General features: G+C 48.0%; 1 protein-coding gene across 6 annotated transcripts in view; it reads right to left on the bottom strand.

Moving 5' to 3' along the window:
* Positions 1–25,815, bottom strand: part of AAK1 (AP2 associated kinase 1) — a 362,789-nt gene that overhangs the window by 233,218 nt on the left and 103,756 nt on the right. For all 6 annotated transcript variants that reach the window (XM_085636284.1, XM_085636286.1, XM_085636279.1 and 3 more), the window contains exons 9-10: positions 11,892–11,995; positions 1,309–1,388 (exon numbers count right to left, since the gene is read on the bottom strand). In XM_085636284.1, coding sequence (XP_085492410.1) covers positions 1,309–1,388; positions 11,892–11,995 — 184 coding nt within the window. The remainder of the gene's footprint in view (positions 1–1,308; positions 1,389–11,891; positions 11,996–25,815) is intronic.

Below are 25,815 nucleotides of genomic sequence, written 5' to 3'. Positions count from 1 at the left end.
GGACGAGGAAGATTGGGTGGCGGCGGTATCCTCGCCACGAGAGGTAGCCATCGTAGCAAAGCTGAGATTAGTACAACTCAAAATTTTGCACCGAATCTACATCACGGGGCCAGGGATGGTACTAATGGGTAGAGCACCTGATGGTAAGTGTAGGCGGGATTGCGGCAACGAAGGTACCTTCCTCCATATATTGTGGGAGTGCCCGCATATCCGGAGGTACTGGAAGAAAATACATGAGATTGAGTGAAGTGTTAAATCATACACTCCCACTGGAGGCTAAGAGAAGTCTCCTAAATGTGTGGGAACCAACGGACCTAAATAGCGAACGCATGACCTGGGTCACACTGGGACTAATGATAGCCAAACTCAACATCGCCCAGAAGTGGGGGGCATCGCACGCACCGAATGTGAGGTCATAGGAGAAAGACATGGACTGGTGCATGTTTCGGGAGAAGTATGTCTATGTAGCCAGGGGATGTCCCAAAAAGTGGTCCCACATATGGAAAGACTGGAATGCTTATAAGGGAAGCATCTGTACCCCGCCATTGACCCCTGCTCAAGATGAAATGTTGTGGACATGACACGAATCACCAGCTACCTTCGTATTGTGTACTTATAACTGCTCGAGAACCATGTAAAGATAAGACACTATAATAATAATGTATTATGCCTTGTGTTGTTGATTCCTATTGTTAATAAAAAGAAATTATAAAATATTTGGTCAAATGCCACAAAAAAAAAAAACGCTTTTCTACTTTAGTTACACTTAAATTATTTAATGGTATTAAGCCACATGATGTTTTTTTGCATTTATTTCAATAATATAACTTACCATGATGTCAAAGCATGAAATGTCATGTGATGCATTTTCATGTAGTGTCACTGGTGGTGAAAGCTGGAGGGATTTTATTTTTACCAGTTCTTACACTTCATCTACATGTTGGTAGTAGAGGAAGGCCATTGGTGTGAAATGTGTGCCTTGAGCACATCTTACCTCAGTGGATCTTAACATTCTGCATTCCGTGGACCCCCGTGATTCATTACTGGAATCCAGGGAACCCCAGCTTAAGCAACTTCTAGGATTTGACTCTCAAAACAATACACAAAACTACAAAAACTAGGATACACTAAGCAAATGGTAAAATATTGAAATCTTTTTTCTTAAATTATAATCAAATATTTAAAAGGTTTTCCCATTTTTGAGTTGGTCTTTATTTGTATATACATTATTTATTTTTAGGTTTAATGTTATTTAATTTAGTAAGGCAGTCGCACCTCGGACCACAGGTTTAAGAACCACTGTCTTACCTGGCTTTCGGCTGGCTCTTTTTCGCAGCAGCTTCACTTGCCTTCACAGGCTCTGGAAGCTTGGCCGGGATTACAGAATTCTGAAAATGCAAAACATTCATTTCAATGGATAGGGTTCAACATACAGTTTTATGAAGAGAAAAACTGGTAAGCCAATATTCTTTGTTGACGCAAACGAATTCCCTCCAGAACTTGTGGCCGGTGAGCTGTTGCACCAAGCACACCGGTTCTTGGTAAACCACGGGTACGTTATATAAAACAGTTCAATTATTATGAATACTTAACTCTGCAAAAGAAGGAAGCAAACTATGGAAATTTGGTCCTTTTTGCTGGATAATGTTGACAAATGTTTCTGTCAAAACACCTGAAGACCATGCACCTCCTACTGCAACCATGTACACATAGAAAGCAGTAGGGGAGACTACCTATATCTGTACAAAGATGTAGGAAGCTGGCTTTTTATAATGATATATCAATATGGGATATCACGTAAAGAGTCCAGGGGTTCCCGTACGAGTCGACAGGTGGCTTGCTATGGCAATCCCAAGGTGCTCTTCTAAGGAGATATAAAAATAACATGCATCTTTATATATGTTTAGGCACCAGAAGCAATTTGTTCAGTTAAGAATGTTTTTAAATAGGAATGGTTTTCAGCGCAAAAAGAAGACCGTGCAATTTTTAGAAGCTGCAATGTTATCCTATGGGAGGAAAAGTCAATGGGACAATCGGGCACAGTATAGCAACTTACAGGACCAATCTCCAGGAGTTAAGGTGAGTGGTGGGCAAGGTCCAAGGCAGCACCAGCAGAACACCACCAGCGGCACTAGGGCAGAGAGGCTGCAGGCTGGACTGGGAGGCCAGTCGCGCCTTTCAACGGGGGGGGGGGGGTTCAGGTCTCACGATGCTCAGGGATGTAGGGACACCTTTGTTCCTCTTCTCAATGGCCCTGGGGTGATGGGTGCATTTAGGCATTGGGTTTTCCTTGCTGGGAACAGTCACGGTTGAGGGGGGCCTCTGTGCAGAGGCTGCAGGTGGAGAGTTCACTGGGGGAGAAACCACGGTGGTCTCGGTCTCTGAAGGGCTGGGGAACCATATTGACACTGTTGGCCCACCTCAACCTGAGCTTGGAAAGATGGGTGTCTTCAGGAGTCAGGTTTCTCTGGTCACAAAGTCCTCACAGGACTCTTTAAATGTCTGCAGGTTTGCATAGAAGCAGGTCTGCTACTTCTCGGGAGGTCTTGGTTCCTGGGTGAAATGCTGCCAGGTCTCCTGGGCTTTGGTGACTCCGCAGCTGCAGGACAAGTCGACTTTTAGCACAATTGTCAAAATCAGCAGGCAGAGTTGGCACCAGGTCTTTAGCTGGGTTTCAGGTTCTTGTTGGGATGAGACTCTTTACATCCTTCTTCGTTTTTCAATTTAGCAGGATCTGATTTCCTGGTGCCAGGGGCTCCCCTAAACACAGAATTTAGGGGTGTTAGGGGAGTGTAGGGTAGTAGCCAATAGACTACTCACCCTTGGGGTCACTATGGACACTATATGACCACTTCATGTGGTAAGTGGGCATAACCCTGTTCTTAAGTGTGCCAACACAAAAATGGCCACTTCTGAAAAATTGTACTCACTTCAGGTTAGGCCATCTTAGGGGTGGTACTGGCCTGGGGGTTGTGCACTCCTACCTGACTTGCTAATTACCGAACTGTGCAGGTGCCAAAGGGCTCTGGACAAAGGGAGGTCAGCCTCCTCTCTTGAGGGGAGCCAGATTTGCATTTCAAGGAGGGAGCTTCTTTGAAGCTTGCCGTCCTAGGAGTGATAATCAGTTGGGCATCCTGAGGAAAGGGGTGTGAACACCCTCTTCCTGTACAGACTTGGTTTCAGACCCCCTGAGAGGAAAGGTCCTCGCCCTGAAAGGTCAGAAATCTGTCTCAAGAGGTAGGCAGAGACCAGTCAGCCAACACACCAGAGGCTGGTAGGTTTACAGGGGGCACTTCTAAAGTGCCCTCTGTGTGCATGTATTAACAAAAAATAAAAATCCTGAAATTCACTTCAGACACGGTTATTAAAAGGTAGGATAAACATTTTCTAACTTCCAATCATATTTTGTTGTAATAGACATTTACTTTTACTCAAAATTAACAAATGTTCCAAGAAAGGGAAAACCTTTCCCAGTGCTGATGGAGGTCAGAGTGCTTTTAATGCATTACAACAATTCTACTTCATCGTCATGGCCTGATGTTTTATGAACATTTGTTATGAAAGTTATGTAAACCAACAAACAGCAGATTGATTATGGGCCATCTTACTAAAGCTATGAATAATGCAAGTTACATGTTGGAGGAAGTCATGGGACAATAACTGTCTTTTGTCAGGGGGTCCACTGGGTCAGTAGAGGCAATGGTCTGCCACGAGGATGATCTCTAAAGACTTCATTACATCCATGAAGGCCGTGAGCTTTGTCAAGTGTCTATCCAGTAAGCAACAAACTCCTAAAGCAGGTTTCCCCCCTGCACATCAAGGAAATCTAGTGAGGTTGCCTGCCAAAGAAAGAGCGAGTTGACTATCACTAAGGCCTACAGCCCACTGGCCGGCATGCAAACTGGTGAAAGGTGTGCCTGTGGAGGAAGCTGAGGCTTCGCCTAGCACTTCCCTCCCATGTATACAAGGGTCAAAAGTATCTCAACTTTAGAGTAGCAGAATATGTAGAATGACTCTGATGTAGAGACCACAAAGCCTTTATGGTCAGGGCACAAACTGAGGGACAGGTCTGGCCGTGTACTGGCTTGGTTTGCTAACCCCTCTCACAGTGGGTTGCCACCCCTGGAGTTGGTAAGGCTGAATGGTACCGGTCTCTATACAGAAGGGAAATTCAAATCGCTCCTTTGCATACTTTTACCCTCAATTTATACACAGCTAGGGAGGCAACACCCAACTGCACCATCAGTGAATAGCTCCCCCCAACTTGCGGTCTGGTGGGTTGACCCAAGGGGTGGTAGCCACTCGAGGAGGATATTACAGAGGAGGAAATTCAGACTGAGGTCCGACGCATGGCCCATGGAAGGGTAACTGAGACAGATGGCCTCCCAGCAGTGTTCTATGCCACTAATCTTGACCTCCTTACCCTCCGCTTGGCGGCATATCAACTCAACACGCACTTAGAGCTAAGATGCTGCAGTCCACCCTGCAGGAGGCCCTTATTGTTCCGCTCCTCAAACCAGGGAATTCTGCTATGAACGTGACTGCATACCAGTCTCTGTCAATACTGAACGTGGACTATAAGATCCATAGCAAAATGCTGGCAGAATGATTACTTCCCCGATATGACTGGGTTAATTCTACTGACCACTCTGGGTTTATACCGGGCTGGAGCGTGGCTCTTAACATTAGGCTGCTGCAGGCGATCCTGGGGAGGGTTTGCGATTGCCAGAATGGGATGGATGCATATTTGTAGTAATCAACAAGGCATTCAATAGCCTAGATTGGAGCTTCCTCCGCACTGTCATGCTTCCGATGGGGTTGGGGAACCGTTTCGTGGCCTGGACCTTCTTATTGTAGGCAGACCCCGTAGCAAAGATCCATACTGGTTGCACAATCTCAGGGCAGTGTAATATGGGACGTGGCACCCATCAGGGATGGCATCCATCCCCTCTGCTTTTTGCCCTAATGGTAAAGCCATTGGCGTGCATGGCTCGTGATAGCATTCCCTTTGCCGGCATTCGGGCTCGCAGTGTTTCTCATTTTATCACCCTCTATGCGGATGGTATAGTGATTTACCTCTGCGACCTGCGCACAGAGACTGAGAGGGCGGCACATATCCTCAGCATATGGGAAGGCCTCTAGCTGCTGAGTTAACTGGCTAAAGACCAGTCTGTTCCCGATTCCTGGAGACAGGGAGGAACCCCCAGAAGTAGGAAGCATGCAATGAGAGCAGACTGTGCAGTAACTGGGTGTCCGGATCTATTGAAACCTCATCCCTCAGAGGGTGATATAGGACAGCAGTGAAGGCTGTGCAGGCTAGTATGAGGGTTTTGGAATCGCCTTAGCTAAGATGGTGGCGCTGCCTCACCTTTTATATATCATGTTTTCTACGCCACTGGTAATTCAGAGTGCTTCATTTCAGGACCTAGACTCCATCATTATTGATCTCGTATGGAATAAGGGTTCAGCGACTGGTCGCTCTGTCGAAGCTGCAGCGGACAACAGATTGCTATATGAATGCCCCTGATTTTTATTCTTATTATGTGGCAGCGCAACTACAGTGGCATATGGGCTGGTTTCCAGGGAAGGAGACCACAGGGATGATGAGATTGTTAGAACCCCTACTTTTCAGCAGCTGTGGACCCTTCTACTCAATCCGAGGCGGGCCACCTTTGCGGGGTGACAGGAACAGACAGTCCTTGTGGCTTGCGAGATGAAGGTCCTTAGTTGTGTGTGGATACAGTCCCCATATTCTCCAGATCATCCACTGTGGGCACTTGTCACGCAACTGAACGGGGAAGAGGAGGGGCACCTACAGGGCACGCTCCCTTCTAGTGAGAAGGTGCCCTGCACTGGTGATTGCGGTCTAGTGTTATGCAGTGTGTTGGGTGGCTGTCAGTCGCAAAATCCGCAGGTATTGGGGACAGGATAACTCACAAAACCAGTCTGATAAATACTGTAAGCATGGCTACCACATCTTATCGAACCGGGGGAGTTGTTGCGTGGCTACCGCAGTCAGCTTCTCCATTCCCAGTATTTCCCATATTTTATGTAGCCAGTCCTGGTTAGTGGGTATCTTGTCCATCCCCCATCTAGCTAGAAGAAGTTGCTTCACTGCCCCCATTTTAAGAGTGATAGCCTTGCCTCTAGACGATTTCAGTGGGCAGGTGAGTGAGTTAGGCAGTCCTAGTAGTACGTAGCTTGGGAATTTAGGTAGGTCTGTATTGAACATTGTGTTGACGGCATCCAAGACACCCGACCAAAATGATTCTAACCTAGGGCACTGCCATAAAAGGTGTGCCAGTGTGCCTTGTCGGCTTCATTGCCGCCAGCACTGCCCATCCCCCCCTGGAGTGAGGTACCAGTAGTGGGCTATTTTGAGGAGCATTTCTTTACTGGTGGTGTTGAGGGCAGATGTTCATGCTCAATGCAAAATGTCATTCCACTATCTGAAAAGGGGAGCTCGCACTCTTTCTCCCATCTAGCTCTTGCGGGAGAGGGTGGAGAGTGCGTGGGCTGTGATAGAAATGCGTAGATGTCGGAGAACAATTTCTTATCTGTGGACCTGTGAGGAACCACTTCTCAAAGGCCAGTAGAGGTCTAACAGCATGCGGTTGGATCCACGGATGGGTTACCCAGTGCGCCACTACCAGATATTGCCATCTCGCTGTATGTGGGAGGGGGTAGCAAGTTTGCAGTGTGGTGAATCCTTGAGTGCGTCTGCGTCAAAGAGGCCACCCACCCGCTTGCAACTGACCTCCTTCACACCTTAAATCCCGATCCTGTGGCTGCCAGGGGTGGGGTGGGGGGGGGGGGGGGTCGAGGGAGTCCGGGTTTGCTATCAGCAGTGTCTGTGGGGATATTGGGGCGGAGAGGTCATATTTCCGCTGAGCCCTGTCGCTCTCATCACTGGGGAGATACACACATCAACTGGCCCATAAGATTTGGGTTGCCAAGGTAGTTTCCAAATGTGTGTACCCACAATGACTTGGTCTATGAAACACCAGTGTTTTTCTTTGAGTATGCGGGACCATTCTACCATATATCGCAGCTGGGTTGCCTGGTAATACTTGCTGATGTTCGGGACCCCCAGCCCTCCCACAGCCAGTGTGGGAAAGGCCCTTGCTCTGGATATTCTTGCCAGTTTACCCTTCCAGATAAAATCCTAAATCAGAGCCTGCAGTTAATCTAGTACCCATTATGGGGGCTGGAGCGGGAGAGTTTGCATTACGTAGAGTAGCTTAGGGAGTAGGTTCATTTTTAAGGCTGCCCTCAGTCTTAACCATTAAAGGCCCTGGGACTTCCACTTGGTGATGTTTGATCTGGTTGTGGTGAGTAGGTGCCAGTAATTATGCTCCGTGGTGGCCTGTCGCATGGACTATATCTGTAAACCTAAGTATTGGACCCCATCCTCTGCCCACTGAAATGGAAATTGGTTATGAAGTGAGGATATTTCAGGCTCCTGGAGAGTCAGGTCCAGGATCAAAGATTTCTGTGGATTCATTTTGAGGCATGACACCCTCCCAAACTCCGATAACTCTGTCAAGGCAGCTTCCAGAGAGTTAGATGGGTCTGTGAGGGTCATGAGCATATAGTCTTTGTATAACAGGATCTTGTGCATCTGTATCCCAGTCACCTTTGCATTGACCCCTATCCGTTCTGCCAGCGGCTCCATGTAGAGCGCAAAGAGGAGAGGAGACAAGGGACAGCCCTGTCTGGTCCCTCGCCCTTTTGAAAAAGTGGGCGACTGCACACTATTAACACAGATACTAGCCTGGGAGGCTGCGTAACAGGATTCCACCCAGCTGCGGAAGTATGACCCAAGTCCCATGTGTTCCATCACCCAATATAGATACGGCCAGTGCACGCGATCGAAGGCTTTCTCGGTGTTGATCGTCAGAACAAGCGCTCGGATCCGAGCGCTGTGTTTTGTCCAATAAGTGACAAGGCCTCTTCATGCTGTTGCTGCTTCCTCACTTCGGGATGAACCCGGCCAGGATCGACCAGACCCTGCAAGTAGGGTGCCAACTTATGTGCCAGTATACTAGTGAAAATCTTTGCATCCACGTTTACCAGGGAGTTCGGGCTGTAGGAGGGGCAACTTTTGGGGTGCTTGCCTTGCTTTGGAAGCAGTGTGATGGTAGCCAGTTGCATGGAGTCTGCCAGTGCTCCTCATTTATCAATGGAGTTGACTAAGTGTGAGATGTCCCTACATCTCAGGAGTAGACCTGGGCCAGGTAGGTCGCCATGTCCTCACTCTGTAAGGGCTCAGCGGTGTAAAGAGCCCTATAAAATGCTCCAAAGGCATACTGTATTGCAGATAGAGCCACCCGTCCCTTGTATTTTGGATACCATTCCACGACCTGCGCCCGGAGGCAATGTGCTAGCATACATCCCACCTTATTTCCCCAGCATAGTATTTCTGGCGCAGTCGTCGTAAGGCATACTCTGCCCTTCCCATGTCTATGGTGCAACTGTTTTCGGAGCTGTCAGTTGGCGGCGGACCGCCACAGCCCCTGACTGCATGTGCTGTCTTCAGCTCCTTAATTTGAGCTTTTAGGTGGCAACGCTTGTCCTGCTGCTCCCCGTTATAGCCCATCACTATTCCAACAAAGTAAACCCCGATAGACCATCTTTAAGGTCTCCCACAATGTGCCTATGTCCGTCTCAGGAGTATCGTTAGACTCCAGGAAGGAGGTCAATGCTCCTAGGGTGGCTGTTCGTACTTTATCGTATGTGAGACGTTTTGTATTAAGGTGCCAGCGATGAGGTATTGTCGACTGCGCACTAGGACGGAGGTGCAAACTAATAGGGGAGTGGTCAGAGAGAGCGGCTACACCCATGTCTGCGGCTATTGTGTCCCTGGTTATCCCTGAGGTTGTGAGGAAGTAATCAATGAATGTGTATGTTTGGTGGGCCGCTGAGAGAAATGTGTAGTCTACTTCTGTGAGGTGTATGTGGCACTAAATGTCGGTTAGCCCTGCTTTGTCAAGTCGAACTCTAGTGCCTGGAGTGAGTCCCCAGTCTTGTCCTGCTCAGAGGATAGATCTGTCGCTCAGCACATCCATTACCACATTAAAGTTGCCCCCGCCCCCACCACCATCTCCCTATCTGGGGTGAAAATCAAGCGTCCCTGAAAAAAGGTTTCCTGCTTGTCATTGGGGGCATAAACAGTGGCAATCGTGTACCGGGTGCCCTTTATTTGTACAAGCAGCGCTAACAGTCAGCCTGGGAGATCCATAAAAACCCCCTCCACCTTCCCAGAAAGGTGTGTGGCAAACAATATGGCCACCACAGCTTTCTTGGTGAGCCCAGACGAAAAATAATGTCTGTTAAACCAGCGAGAGCGTAACCGTCACCAGTCTTTTTGAAGCAAATGGGTCTCTTGCAGTAAGCAAATATTGCACTTTGTGTCCTTGAGGAATGAGAGATCTGCTAGCCACTTCGCTGGGGAGTTAGAACCTTTGACATTGAGGCTAAGAAGAGATACCATGACTGACGCCTATGCACAACATAATTCACTCAGCCAGGCGCCACACTGTTCCACCCACCCCCCGGGTTAAAGAACAGGGCTGGGAGACAAAGGAAGAGAAAGAGAAAGAAATTGAAATTAGAGGGCAAAGAATAACACGATTGAATCAATGAGTCAAACAACATCTCCCACCAGGGAGTTATCGAAGCATCTAGTTTGGAGTCTATATCACAGGCAGGTGCTGGGATTGAGCTGAGCATCTCAATGAAGCTCGAAGGATGGATTTGCAAGCTGCATGTCAAATGACACACCAGGCCTATGAGCGTCTCCTATGAGTGACCACCAGATAGATTTGCTTGGAGCGTGCTTAGTAGCAGGCCCCCGGCAGGCCAGTCACAGTCTTCAGGCCCGCATCTGGCAATGAGAAGGCAAAACGGTGCCCAGGATCAAGGCCCAGTTAAAGCGCAGAGTCTATCAGGGCGGGCCGGTCCACCACTAGTGGGCCGAAAAAGGCTGCAATCCAGTGCCCTCGCCTCCTGGTCTGGCCTTTTGATCCAGGAGGGGACCAGTGGGGACCTCCAGGCATGATCTCACACCACCCCTGATGTTCCTGCGCCCCCGGACATGCCAGAGAATAAGGGGGGGAGATAGGAGGGCGAGATGCGCCCCCAGGAAGCGCAAGCACCCCCCGGAGGGGCACGGCTGCTCGCTGAGGTAGGATGGGCCGGACCGCTAGGAGCAGACCACAGTAAGCCTAAGACGTCGGCCCTCGTCCAAGCCCCCCTGGGAGAGTAGCGCGCAAGTACCGATGGGGCCCCACTACTCAGTCCGCCCAGCACGCTATGGGCCCAGGCCTCCGAGATCCAGATGCAGTCAAAGGAGAAACGTGGGGAGAGGTGAAGCACCCCCTCGGCCCAAATACGGTCGCCTTCACATAAGGTCCCACACACACCGCTGGCACCACGGCCGCTCCCCGGGCAGTCAATCACCGCCACCGATGCGGGTTCAATGTCTATCCCAAGGGGCTGCTGCTCAACCAATGTCTGGGCGCCAGCCCAACAGGAGCAGGTGTGGCCCGCGACACCCCGAGCCAGCAGCCTTAGCACGCCGCCAGACATCTCCGCATCAGCCTGCCGGGTCCGCGTTAACTCTAGTCACCGCCGGGAGCCTCACCGTGGTCCTGCCCGTGTCCTGAAGATGGATGGCCGCTGCTACTGGGTCAGGGGGCCCATTCACCCAGCAATGTTGCTGCTGGGCCTAAAAAAACAGCGGAGCTCCGAGACAGGTGTCCTATGCTGCCGCCATCTTGGACAAGCCCCATGTAAGGCGTTTTAGAACCCAACTACAATGCTTTATTACAGGAAAGGAGTTTACCTAGGTTTCCTTCATTACCTGATTTTTGGACTCCGTTAACTCAAAATATGTCAGCTTTCTTAGCTCTTGGTCTCCAACACAGGGTTCATATTTCTAGACACCTATTAGACTTTCACTGGTTGCCTGTGCATCAACCATCTGTCATAAAGCCAATGCTAAAATCTGTCCAGCTTTCCTCTGCTTCAGAATTCGTAGGTATGGGACCTCTTGCGCACTTTAATCCAGCTCAGCCAACATGTGGGTTCTCCATGATACTCGTCGAGTTACACTGGGTGTGTGCTCTTTCTTGTATATTACGGTCAAACACCGGAATTCTCTACCAGGATCCTTTGGATGCCATCCTGCCATAAGGCACTTATAACTTGGCTCTTCAATTATGTTTAGCTGTTCTGTCTAGTAAGCTTCTACTTTGAATGCCTTTAGCACTGGAGTCATATCCTATTTTACTTTATAATTTGTGTTGTTTGCAAAATCTTGAAAATCCTTGATTTAAAATTCACCATCCTACATAACCGGGAAGGATTTTAACTTCAAAATCCTGTATAGTTTAAAAATATTCAACTAGTTTACATTGTGCAAAAATAAGGAAGTGATTGAACATATTAACTATTGCAGATTTTCTACAGTCATGACACCTATGCTTGTTAAAATCCAGAGATGCTTACATTGAGCATCGAGACCTAGTTTTCCAGGAGTAATTGCCACATTTGTTGAATGGAGAACAATGTTTTGCATTTTAAACACTAATCTGGCAGAAGGGGAACTGAAGGGGCAAGGTCTGAGGGCAGCTTGAACACTGACAAGAGGCCACACCTTTCATTATATAAAATATGTACATTTTAGAAATGTATTTGGCTGTGGCACAGAGAAAACAGGATCAACATATGAAAATGCATAATATAACTATACAATTGATGTAGCGGTTTAGGCATAACTGCCATTCACGATTCTCAAATACTGACAAGGCATATAATCATAACAAGGCAACTTTTGCCCCATAGGCACACATCTTCATGTCTTAAACCTGGCTTGCGCGTTCACATACCTGCACGTTCTGCACCGGACAATCACGCTTGGCCATCTTAAAAGAAAAGTAAGAGACCAGGAAGATATCCGGCCTGATATCGGGGTCTGGTTCCAGCATATACCCTGTAGAACGAAAGAACCAGTCAGTGTCAGCTACTGTGAGAGTGTTTAATATATTTGTTTAAAAATGCTTCATTTAGAAGTGCTTAAGTTAGCTTGACTAGGCCTCAAACAGCTTGCATTGACAAGTCCACATTTGCAGAATGAAAGTGCATTTTTGCTATATGTGAATGAACATTCTCCTCGTGCATGTGTTTCTCTGTGTGCTTTTCCATTTCAGAAAATCAGCAAGATAGAGACCTCCTTCGTGACGAGGTTCCATTTATCAAAAAACAATTGTATTGATTAGTGTTTCTCTGAAGTAAGCCATGTTCAAAATGTTCCTGAAACAAAAGAGCCTTTCATTCACTGAAAGCGTTGTTTGTTCAGTTACATAAATGTACTGGGTGAATAGGTTGAATGCATAGTTAATTAAAACCGTTGCACCAATCAGTGAACAATGCATCCTAAGCAATAACATTTAATAGACAAAGCGCATGTGCAAAATAGAAGAAACTAAAAAATATGACTTGAACAAGAAGAAAAGGATAAAATGTTATTTTAAGGACGCTCATGGCTTCGTTGTATAGAGGTCTTTAACACCTTTGTAATAAGTTGCACTGCAAACGTATTCTTATTCTGACAAGACCTAGTACCTACTAAATTCCATTCTAGGAATAGAAGTACACCAACCGCCCCGTGGTACACAGAGGAACTAAGAACTCAAAAACAACTGAGTAAGAATAGGGAAAGGCACTGGCGTAGAAACTACAACACTGAAAGCAAGATTAAATATAAAGAATCATTGACCATTTACAAAACTATGACTACTGCTACCAAAAAAACTTTCTTTTCGGAACAAATCGAAAAAGCTAAAAACTCTGGTAGGCAACTATACGACATTACTAAAACCTTATCTGGCAATGTACCAGATTTAAATCCGTCTCCGTCACAACCATTTTGCGACGCGTTGTCTGAATTCTTTTATTCCAAAGTCAATGACATATACCAAGCTTTTACCTCAATAACTAACACCACCAGAGCCTCTACCTCTCAAACCACCTCAGGAAACACCCTGTCCAGTTTTCAGCCTCTCATCACTGATCAAATAAAAACCATTATCATGTCTATCAAAACCGGATCGGCTCTGGACCCCTGTCCTTCCTCAGTCCTTTCCAAGGTGATGGATATAACTGCTCCGGTCATCACTCTTGTCTGTAACACAATCTTGAGTTCTGGGATTTACCCAGATTCCTTAAAAAACACACTGGTTAAACCCCTGCTGAAGAAACCCAACTTAGATAAGGAGGAATTAAAGAATTATAGACCTATAGCAAGCCTCCCTTTCCTAGCTAAGGTGGCGGAGAAAGCCATGAACCAGCAGCTATCAGAGTACATAGAGAAACATCAGCTACTGGATGACACACAGTTTGGCTTCCGAAAGTATCACGGAACGGAAACCGCCCTCATCAAGGCAGCAGACGACATCAGAATTGTCCGTGACCAGGGAGGGACAGCATTACTTGTATTGTTAGACCTCTCGGCAGCTTTCGACACGGTCGACCATAAGATCTTGGTGGACCGTGTCGGAAGGATGGGCATTCACCACACTGCGAGAGACTTGCTTTCCTCCTTCTTGGCCGATAGAACGCAAGTGGTTACACTGGGGCCATACCAATCGGCCAAGCGGTCACTTCCGTGTGGGGTTCCTCAAGGCTCCTCCCTCAGTCCAACACTATTTAATATCTATGTGTCGGACCTTGCATGTGTGATCAAAGCATATGGGATGAGCCTAACCTCATATGCTGATGACACGCAACTGGTGTTGGCCATCAAAGGCGACGGACCGGAGGTGGCAGAGCGCTTTAAAAATGGAATGGTGGACTTCGGTGAGTGGATGACAGGTAACTGTCTGAAACTTAACTCCGATAAAACGGAGGTGGTCATCTTTGGATCTCTTTCCCCAATCTGGCCTGTATCCTGGTGGCCACCAGCCTTTGGTACTCCCCCCAACCCGACCCCTAAGGTCAGGAATCTGGGAGTAATTTTTGACGATCACCTTAATTGCATGGCACACGCAAACTAAGTAGCAGCCACAGCCCATCATAAACTCAGAATGATATGGAAAATTATTCCTTTTTTACCAGACACTGCTGCTAAAACACTGGTCAGTTCTCTAGTACTCTCATCATTAGATTATTGCAACTCACTTTTTCTAAATGCCCAAGCCAGGGTAACAAAAAAACTGCAGACAATACAAAATGCAGCAGCACGTCTGCTGTCCAGAACACCTAAGTTTGCACCCATAGCTGACACTATAAGGACATACCACTGGTTGTATAGTCTACAAGGCACTTCATGATCAAGGACCACGCCCCCTCAAGGACCAACTTATATCTTATAGACCGGCTAGACAGCTTCGATCTACAACTCTCAACCAACTAGTGGTTCCGCGCTCCAAAACAGTGTCCTGGGGTGACCGCCGTTTCTTAGTCGCGGCACCGAAGATATGGAACACTTTACCTCAACATATTAGAACCTGCCCTTCATTTCTACAGTTTCGGAAGAAACTGAAAACCTGGCTGTTTAACCAGTGATTGTGCCCATGATTTCCCGTGCTCCCCTTATCTCGGGGAAAGACAGCTGCTAAGGTCTAGCGCCGAGACGCCTACGGGTATTCGTTCGCGCTTAATAAATGTCATAAATAAATAAATAAATAAATAAATAAGACGTGTCTAAGTCCAGGGTTCAACTAAAGAGTTCATACTGTTACAGCCCTGTGGGTTTTCTGTTCGACTCTACTCAGTATTTCATCAGTCTGCAGTTTAGCGACTGCGCAGCTATCTAATGATAAATGCTGGTTTTAAACTGGCTTTACGGTCCTCTAAAGTCTATTTGTTTATACAGATTTGACGAGTTATTGTTTCAGGAACTGGCCTACGTTTCCTTGCTACGGTTGCGAGTCCATGGTGGTAAAAGTGGAAGCGATGGCTGGTAGCCCAGCTGGTATTTTCAAAAAGATCCTTTGATATGGGCATTAGTGCCTGTGCCTAGAAAGGCGTGTGGTGCTAAAGTTTTGTAGGTGGCTATAGTTAACCAGGAGTGCCATCGCTTGGAAAAGACATCTTTTTCAGCCAAAAGAGAGGTGTGCTTGGTTGCTTTGTTAACTATGGTCTTAGATTGAAAGTAACTATCTACTTGGTACCATTATTGATTTAAGCCTAGGGTTCCTAGGCCTGTAGAAAAGTAACCCCTGAACAAAGAGTGGTCCCTGCCAGCACTTACTTCCCAGAGGTGGTGATTCAATGTGCCAGAAGCGCAATGTTTTAGTTTGTAGCAGTTTTCCGAATTCCCCTTGTCTTGTCAGAGTTTGTTTGATGAGGCCAAATTCCAGTCTCTGTTGGGCTTGGCCTGTATTATCTTCAATAGGGGTGTATATGATGATGCTGAAATTGTTGGCTTTAGAGGCTGCAAGGCAGCTGAAAGAGTTAAATTTCAGACACATTTGCTCCATGTACTGCTTGAAGGAGCCCCGTCTGCCAAATAAGAGACCAAGGTATGTATATTCAGACATTATCTTATTATCTTTGTTTTCCAAGTACTACCTGGGCAAGCCGGGAGGCTTGCCCAGGTCTGTTTTTCTCAGATTGATCTCCATGGAGGACTTTCTGGAGTATATAGCAGTGGCATTCAAAAGTTTCTGGAGACGACTTTTATTCGGTTGACTAGGACTAGATCATCTGCATACATTAGGCATGGGATTAGGGTGCTCACCACCTTTGGGGCATGCACGTTGAATTAGTTTAGGATAGGTTAGAGGTCAGTCAGGAACAAGCTGGAAACCATGGGGGCTAAAACACATCCTTGTCTCAGGCCTTGATAAGTTTGAATCTTTCTAGACAGATGGGTGCCATCTCCCAGATTTATTCTAACCCAGGTGTTCGTGTGCAGGAGTATCAGGGCTTGCAGCAAGGGGTGAGGTATGTTCCAGCTTGACAGTTTCTCCAAAGTTTTCTCCTTTGGACTCTGTCATAGGCCACCTGTAGTTAATTAAACAAGGTAAAGGGAGCGGCAATTTTGTGTTGGTCAAACAGTAGCGATAGGGTTAGTATGTTTGGTTGCTGTGCCCATGCCTTTTGAGAACCATGTTTGATTGTGCTCTTCAGTAGCCCATGCTTAATTCCTCAAGAAGACAGCCGGCAAAGTATTTTGATTCGACGTCCAGTAGTACTAAAGCCCGGTAGTTAGATGGGTCAGCATTATTGCCACCCTTGAAAATTGGAGAAATAATTGATAATTTCCAGGAGGCAGAAGTGATGTTTAAAGTTGTAATATTAGCAAAGATTGATTTCAGATTGTTAGTCCAGAATGACTGGTCTTCTTTAAAAATGGATGATGGAAAGCCATTTGGGCCAGGTGCCCCGTTGCGGCAGCTATTTGAAATATGATTTCAGATTGTTATTGCGTGAAATTTCAGGGGCTTCTGGCTTTGACTGTGCAGGAAATACTTAGCAGGATGGAGGGGCTAGGATGGCTTTGGGCTGGTTATGATTAAGAGTGTTGTGAGGATAGGCAGAATCAGAGTCAGACTGGACAAAGTGTTTTGTGAGGTACTCGAACCAGTGCTCTTCTTGTAGATTTGCTGTTTTGTAAGATTGTTTAGGCTATTCACTCTCTTCCAGGACTGCTCATGTTTATTGGCTTTTAAATTTTGTATGACTTTAGCACTAAGATTATCACTGGCCTTTCTTTTTAGGTCCCATCTGAACTTCCTGTAGGCTGACCTTTTCCACTGCACACCTCAACCATTAATATGCAGAAAAATGTGCTTCTGACTGTATTTGATTGAATGTATCTAATGTATTTAAATGTTAATTGGTCTGCCTCTTGTAACACTGCTAGTGCAACCCTGTCAGACCAGTAGAAGTAACAAATGTGTGTTGTTTTTCGGTTTCAAACTCTATAAAAGATGTTATTTTATGTTAGGTTATATAGATTTGTTGAGCACACTGGTCACCTGTAAATATACCCAGCTGCTTGAACTGGTGTGTAGGCCGAGCAAGAGTAGGTGTAGGTTATCCGAAGGAGATCCGTGGGGTTAGTTGAAGAGCCAGGTCTTTTTTGGTTACAGTCCCCCATTAGGAACAAGTATTATTGGTATGTACAATGCACCTATTTTGACCACATCTTTAAACAACTCCATAATTTCATTGTAGTTGAGAAGACTTCTTGCAAGCAAACAGATATTAGGAATGATAATACATTCCGGGTCCATCATGGCATTGAACATTTTTACACTACAAGCTAGGATCCATTTACGTGTCTTAATTTCCTACACTCTTGAGGCAAGATACCAACGATAATATCCTCCCTGACGGACAACCTGAAGCATTATTTAACTCATCCTGAGGGACTTTCAAAAACACATCTATCTGCGGGGGTTCCATGCACAGGCATGACTCCTGGAAACAAGATTGAATATTTATTTATTATTTTAAAGATTTGCTGCATCCATAAATTACTGAACCCATGTGTATTTAGCTTCCCGAGTCTTTTCCTCCACATGCTTTCAGGAACTGGTTCTAAGAGTACCCATAAGGAACTAACATCCTTCCCATGAACCGGTCTATTTCTTTTGGACCTCAGGGTACCAGTATTGTGGATACTGTCAGTCTTACTGATCACATCTGAATTCAATCTAACTCCAGAGTTATACATGTCTGGATCTCTTTCACTCGCTCTGCAGCCCACTTTTCTTGGTCCCTCTCTTTTGGGACCCTTCCCCTTACACCCATGTTTCCCTTATTGATTACTTAGCACCTCCAGTGCACCTCTGACAGAAACCGTGATTTACAACTCTTAGTCAGGATCTTATTTTTCATACTCCCAAGATCTCGGGCCCCAGCCCCCTCTCCCCCTATTTTGTTTGCTGCCTCTGTCTTATGCACCCTATAGCAGAGGTATAGCCACCAAGGTAACTGCCCCATTTTATTTAACACCGGACACTTGGATATATACACTGAGGGTAATGCCTCAGGGGTTGAGGTCGGGACTGAGATTTTTACTATATTGCCCTCATCAGTATCAACATCAAGACTTCAACCTTGACTAAGTAGCACATTCCCAAATTTCACTGGTCTTACTAGCTTGGGCATACAGCAGTTAATCTGTTTCAATTCTGATGCAGTGGTCTGCAAGTAAAGCTTATGCGACTTCAAAGTGCCAGTATTTAGAACTACAAAAGCAAAAGGAACAAATGATGGACGGAATGCTGAACAATGCAAACATTCACCCCCAGTCACAAAGATCTGGGCTTAATCCATTGTTCTTTTGCGCACCACGCCACCCCAGTTTGGAACCAGCCATATGCAAATCAGTCTTGACCCTGTGCCTCATGGGAACAGTCCAGCCCGAACCGCCAAGCCAGGTCCTCCCTGGACCAGAAACAAGCATCCTGGGACCAGTTTCGGGGCATCACCCTTCATCAGCCAGGCTAGCTTGAATACAGTGGTGCAGTGAGCACGGAACCCACGTCTGGGCATACCCTTCCCACTTAAGGCGACAAAAGCAAAAGGAACAAATGATGGACGGAATGGTGAACAATGCAAACATTCACCCCCCGTCACAAAGATCTGGGTTTAATCCATTGTTCTTTTGCTCACCGCGCCACCCCAGTTTGGACCTAGCCATATGCAACTACAGCCTCTAAAAAGCCCTGCAAAGTTTTTTGCATTAAAACCATAACCTCCAGCATGGATGAAGAAGAGTTTGATCCGATTTCCAGATCAATGGCCAAGTTAGGGGGGAGATCATGGTGTGACGTGTTTATCAAGCTTAAAAAGGACCCCCCCAACTCACTCTTAAAACCTGAAATCGTGACATTAAGGGCTTTTGACAGTGTTCCTGCGTCATCTGCATCTTCTGAGCCCAGAATCTCTTAAGTCCTTCGTGTGATTGCGGACTTACCTGGCTGGGAGCCCCTTCACCAATACCCCCTCGGTAGCAGGAATGGTGAGGAGGATAGCCTGGGCTCAAGATAATACACCCCCAGCTCAAGTAAGAGTTGGACCTCTTGAGGTTCTGCTGTATATGCATCCAAGAGGGGAAGAGGAGGATCTCAAGGGTCGGGGGAAGCAACTGAGGAAAGACCATTTTCCTTTCTTGATAAATTGCCCCTAAAGTGCTTCCCCACAAATTCTTTGATAGAGTTCACCAAGGGCGATGCCTTTGAGGCCACTGCTACATCTAAATCTGGCACCATCACAATCCCAGATCAGCCAACTACCGAGATTGACTAGTCTAAGCTGCCCCTAGTAGAGCTCACTGTACATGGAGAATTTTGCTTGGCCCTTAATTTCCTTGTTTTCTTTGCTCCAATAGCTCTGGCTGATCTATTTGGAGCCATATTATGTATAAAAATAAATAATTAAAAAAAAGAAAAGCAGGATTCCAGGTGGCCACAAATGAAGATGAGCTCCTTCCTCACAAGGATGTAGGTTTAAAAAAACTAAAAAACTTCAAATTAAAAACTGAACATATTCAGTCCACGGCTGCTCAGAGCCTTGCGGTCTTATTGCCTAGGAGTTACACGTATGGGTAGAGTCCTAGGCTTTCCTCCGTGGCCCTCGCCTCCACCACAAAACTGCTTTTCTTTTTAGCAACAATAAGTTCAACAACAGTCAGAGTTTGAGTACCAGCATATTGATCAGTCATATGCCTAAGACACGCGGACAGAGCTCTGCGGGGTCTAGCCTCCAACAGGGAACAAGCCGGGTTGCCACTTCGGGCTGCCATGGCTGTGCAACCCTCAGCAAAAAAACAGCAACCAAAACAGGGGGCACCAAGAAGCCACAATGCCGTACCGCCGCACATCTGGCCCTGCCTCGGCTCCCCAGGACAGGCGGACGCCGTTACGGCCATTCTTCCAGGATACAGCCACCGCAAATTGCCTCACTTTACCTGGCTATGGTCGCATCTACTGTCTATCTCCGACCTCTGCAGATACCTCTACATGCCCCCTGCCCAGAGGGGAGGGTGGCGGGTAGTAGCATCAACAACAGCGTCCTGTGCTCAGCAACCACCAAGCCCCCGAACCAGAGATCAGTGTGTTTCTGCTTCCTACGATGTTCTGTGGCAGGCACCAGCACTATAAAGTGCTGTGACACCTGCCCTTGCTTTACCCACGAACACCTAACTAGAAGCCATCTTTATCCTACGAGAAAAAGGATCCATCCATCCATACGTGAAGGTGCCAAGACTATAATCTATCATTATCTGACCAGGTGTTACTGCTCTGGGATCTTTTGAAGACCCAAATTCCTACCAGAACCTTGTTTAAAAGAACAAGTTACTTACCTTCGGTAACGCTTTTTCTGGTGGATACAGTATCTGCCTGTGGATTCCTCACCTTGTGAATATCCCCTGCGCCAGCATTCCACGGAACTTTTCTTCCCCAGCATTCCACGTCGACGTGGGCGACGTCATAATACACCGGCTCCGTTCGCGACTCCGATCGACGTCACCGGAGCCATAAGAAGCACACGTCGGCGTGATGACATCAGTTCCACCCATTTTTTCCCCGTGCCTTCGAGGCGAACAGGTGGACTAACGACAGACTCAAAGTATACACAGTATACAATACACCAACACATATGCATAGCATACAAAGGAAAAGAATGCTAAATAAACAAGCATTTCCTACAATTGCACAACAAAGCATAAAAGCATATCAACAAGACCTATTTCATGGTATACAAAGGTGGACAACGGGGAGGCGGGTGGGTCAGTGAGGAATCCACAGGCAGATACTGTATCCACCAGAAAAAGCGTTACCGAAGGTAAGTAACTTGTTCTTCTGATGGATACATCTGCCAGTGGATTCCTCACCTTGTGAATAGATTCCCACAGCAGTCCCCACTCCCGGAAGAGGGTGTCCACCTTCCTATACCAGAAAGTCCTGTAACACAGAGCGCGCGAAGTGGCCCTCCCTCCTCATCTCAGAGTCCAAGCAATAATGCTTTGCGAAAGTATGGAGGGAGGCCCAAGTCGCGGCTTTACAAATATCTGCCACAGGAACACCCCGGGCCAAAGCAGATGTAGAGGCTTTAGCTCTAGTTGAATGTGCTCTAATGCCATCAGGAGGAGTCTTACCAGCCAGGGCGTAGCAGATCTTGATGGTCAGAATTATCCATCTCGACAGCGTGCGCTTGTGCACCGCCTTCCCAATGTAGCCAATAAAGAGCTGGTCATCAAGGCGAAAGTCCTTGGTTCTATCCAGATAAAAACTAACAGCCCTCTTCGGGTCCAAACGATGGAGTCTTTCCTCCTCTTTGGAAGGGTGAGGAGGAGGGTAGAAAACAGGGAGAGTAATGGACTGCCCCAAATGAAACGGAGTGACTACCTTTGGCAGGAAAGCAGCCCTGGTCCTGAGAACCATCCTTTCAGCATGCAAGGTAAGCAAAGGAGGACTAGAACTAAGAGCTTGAAGCTCACTTACCCTCTTTGCCGAGGTTATGGCCACAAGAAAAACCACCTTAAATGATAACAGCCTCAAAGGACAAGTATGAAGAGGCTCAAAAGGGGACCCCATTAGAAAGGTTAAAACAAGATTAAGGTCCCACTGCGGCATTACAAATGGAGTGGGAGGAAACATGTTTGTAAGGCCCTTGATGAACCTCAGAACAACCGGGGACTTGAAAAGTGATGGTTGATCTGGAAGGCACAGAAAAGCCGATAAGGCCGAAAGATAGCCCTTGACCGTGGCCACAGCACAGCCCTGCTGAGCCAAGGAAAGAGCAAACTGGAGAACATCAGAAAGATGGGCTTTTAAAGGGTCAACGGACCTCGCTCCACACCATTTTACAAATTTGGACCACCTGTAGGAGTAAACGGACTTGGTGGAGTGTCGCCTGGCCGATAAAATAACATCCACCACATCAGGTGGGAGAGAGAAGGAACTCAGGTTGCCCCGTTCAATCTCCAGGCATGAAGGTGTAAGCTCTGGAGGTGGGGGTGTAGAACCTGCCCCTCCGACTGCGAGAGGAGGTCTGCCCTCAGAGGGAGACTGAGCGGAGGGCACGAGGAGAGGTGGAGAAGATCCGTATACCACACCCTTCTTGGCCAATCCAGGGCGACCAATATGACTTGGGCCCGGTCTTGGCGAATCTTCCTCAGAACCCGAGGAATCAAGGGTATGGGAGGAAACGCGTAAAGGAGTCGTGAGCCCCAACTCAACTGAAACGCGTCCCCCAACGCCCCCTGCATCGGATACTGGAGACTGCAGAATGACGGCAGTGCGCGTTCTCGAAAGTGGCAAACAGATCCACCCGAGGAGTTCCCCACGTCCGAAAGACGTGACGAACTACCTCCGGATGGAGCCTCCACTCATGGTCGGCGGAGAACTGCCGACTGAGACTGTCCGCACGCACGTTCAGCACCCCGGCCAGATGATTTGCCATCAGACAAATCTGATGGTCCTGAACCCAGGACCATAGACGTAAGGCCTCTCTGCATAGACAATGAGACCCCACACCTCCCTGCTTGTTGACATACCACATCGCGGTCGTGTTGTCTGTCAGGACTTGAATCGACTGACCGCGAAGGGAAGGGAGGAAAGCCTTGAGCGCCAAACGAATCGCCCGCAATTCCAGAAGGTTGATGTGAAGCAACCTTTCCTCTGGAGACCACAGACCCTTGATCTCCAGGTCCCCCAGATGCGCACCCCACCCTAAGGTGGATGCATCAGTTATCACTGTGGCCACTGATGGAGATAGATGGAAGGGCTTTCCCTGCGACAGATTGCCCTCTACACTCCACCAAGACAGATCCGCTGCAGCTTCTCTGGAGATCTTGACTGACTCCCTGAGATCCCCGTTGTGCTGATACCACTGCTTGCGGAGGCACCACTGGAGCGCCCTCATGTGCCAGCGTGCATGGTTGACCAACAGAATGCAGGAAGCGAACAGACCGAGCAGACGAAGGACCTTCAGAACTGGAACAACCGCTCCACTGTGGAATAAAGGGACCATCTCCTGAATGTCGAGAATCCTTTGAGGAGGAGGGAATGCTCGACACACAGTAGTGTCCAGTACTGCCCCTATAAACAGGTTGCGTTGAGAGGGCACCAGGTGAGATTTGGGCACATTGATTGAAAAACCCAAGTCGAACAACAGCGGAGTTGTCACCTGCAGATGACGCTGCACCATCTCTGGGGACTCTGCCTTCAGAAGCCAGTCGTCCAGGTAGGGAAAAACCGGAATCCCTGACCTCCTGAGATGAGCAGCCACCACTGCCATCACCTTTGTGAAGACTCGAGGTGCGGTAGTAAGACCAAACGGGAGGACCGCAAACTGGTAATGTTGCGACCCAACCGTAAAACGGAGATACTTCCTGTGCGACTTCAGGATTGGGACATGGAAGTACGCGTCCTGCAAGTCGAGCGACACCATCCATTCTCCTTGCTGCAACGCTTGAAGAACCTGCGAAAGGGTCAGCATCTTGAATTTCTCCTGTCTCAGGTAAAAGTTCAAGATTCTGAGGTCCAGTATCGGACGCAATCTGCCGTCCTTTTTGGGAATCAGGAAATAACGGGAGTAGCATCCCTGACCCCTTTCCTGCTCTGGAACCACCTGTATTGCACCCTTCTGAAGCAAGGCTAGAACTTCTTTCTGCAAGAGAAGCAGATGGTCTTCCGAGCAATAACCTTGGCAAGGAGGATAAGGGGGAGGAAACTCCCGAAAGGGAAGGGCTTACCCAGTCTCCACGAGGTTCAAAACCCAAAGGTCTGTTGTAACAGATTTCCAACGCCGTAGAAAGTAGGACACCCGACCCCCCACAGGCCTTACATGATCCAGGATGGGGGATCTAGGGCTGCTTCCCTGAGGCCTCATTGGGAGCAGAGGAGGAGGAAGAAGAGGGGTTGCGTCCAGAACCTCTCCGACCCCTTTGCCTCCCTCTATAGGACTTAGAGGGGATTCTGCTGCTGCTGCTGCTGGGGCTGCCGGTAAGAGCGAAAAGACGATCGCCCAAAGCCCCTAAATTTTCGAAAGGTCGAACCCCTTGCCGGTACTTGCAGGCCCAAGGATTTTGCAGTCAATCGGCTGTCCTTAAAACGCTGAAGGGCAGAGTCCGCTTTCTCCCCAAACAGCTTCTGACCATCAAATGGAAGATCGACCAGCGTAGCTTGAACATCCACTGAGAAACCAGAGTTACGGAGCCAAGCCTGCCTTCTTACAGCAACAGAAGACCCCATGATCCTTGCCACGGAGTCCGCAGTATCCAACCCTGACTGGATAACTTGCCTGGCAGCCGCCTGAGTGGCCGCTACAACCTCCATGAAGGATGACTTATCCCCTTCAGGCAACTTAGGAGCCAAGGACTTAATGGAATCCATTAGAGCGTGCATGTAACGCCCCAGCAGGCATGTAGCATTAGTCGATTTTAACGCCATGCTTCCTGTCGAAAAGGTCTTTTTGGCTGCCTGATCAGCCTTTTTAGACTCCCTGTCAGCTGGAGACTGAGGAAAGGCACCGGAAGCATGCTTGGAGCATGAAGCCTGCACAACCAAACTGTCCGGGGACAGATGAGTGGATAAAAAGTCAGGATCCCCTGGTGCAACCTTGTACCTTCTTGCCACCTGTCTACACACTGCAGGAGAAGAAAGGGGCTTCTTCCATACCTCTAATACCGGCTCCAATATGGCCTCATTGAAAGGCAACAAGGGCTCCGATGTCGAAGTCGGAGAATGTAACACTTCTGTGAGCAGGTTGGATTTGTACTCCACAGAAGGCAGCTGTAAATCCAGAAGCTCCGCTGCTTTCTTTATCACTACGTGATAGGGAGCCAACTCATGAGGTGGAGAAGACCTGGCAGATGCATGTTCCCACTCTGGGGTCGTATCCAGCCCACTGGCTTCCTCAATGCCCTCAAATTCGTCCGAAGAAGAATCAACCTCACCTTCTTCCACCTCTCGATATCTTCTTTCCTCCAACATCCTCTGGGCTTCCCTCCTCGACCGGATTCGGGGAACCGACGTCGGCGACGTCGTACACGGCGGAGGTACCAGAGGAACCGGCGTCGACTGCGCCAGACACGGCGCAGATGGAGTCAGCCTCGACGTCGATGGAGTTGGCTTCGGCGTCAATGGAGCCAGTCTCGGCGTCGAAGGAGGCTCCGAAGCCTGCCGAACCTTCCGAGGTCGAATCGGATCCCCAGATGGCGCCGGAAACTGCCAAGAAGGCGCCATCGGCATAAAGGGCATAAAGGGGGCCTGAGCATACTGCTGTGGCACCCCCATTGTAAAGGCCATCGGACCCACGGGACCAGCTGGTGCTCCGGATGGGTAGGCTGCCCTATTAAAAATGCCATACATAGCATTTAAGAAATTAGCCGAATCCGTACCTGGGGCCGGGAACTGAGGCCAAGGAACCTCTTGTGGGGCCTCCGGCACCGGCTCCGCAATATCCTCCACTGGAGCCTCAGAATCTTCAGGTACTGGAACAGACTCTTCCTGCTCCTCATGCATAGAAGCATCCGACTCCACACGAACCGGAGTCGACGTCTTAGACGGAGCCGAAGACCTCGTCGGAGACTGATTCGGAGTCTGCTTCCTCGAAGGAGAACCTTCCGGTGACCTCGAAGGTGAAGGAGAAGGAGACAAACCTTTGCTCCGACGTCGATGAGATGAAGCCCTCGACTTCGATTTCTTGGACTTCGAGGATCGACGTCTAGAATGTTTACTTTTTTTATGGTGTTTCTTCGACCTCGAAGTCGATGACCCTCTCTTCGATCTCTCCTTCTTCCTCCCTCTTTTTTCCTCACCAATCTTCTTCATGAAGAGCTTGGTC

This window comes from Triturus cristatus, chromosome 11, assembly GCF_964204655.1.
Source record: "Triturus cristatus chromosome 11, aTriCri1.1, whole genome shotgun sequence".
In the NCBI taxonomy this organism is placed as follows: domain Eukaryota; kingdom Metazoa; phylum Chordata; class Amphibia; order Caudata; family Salamandridae; genus Triturus; species Triturus cristatus.
The sequence above is the reverse complement of the archived record's forward strand: the minus strand, read 5'-3'. Positions and strand labels throughout refer to the sequence as shown.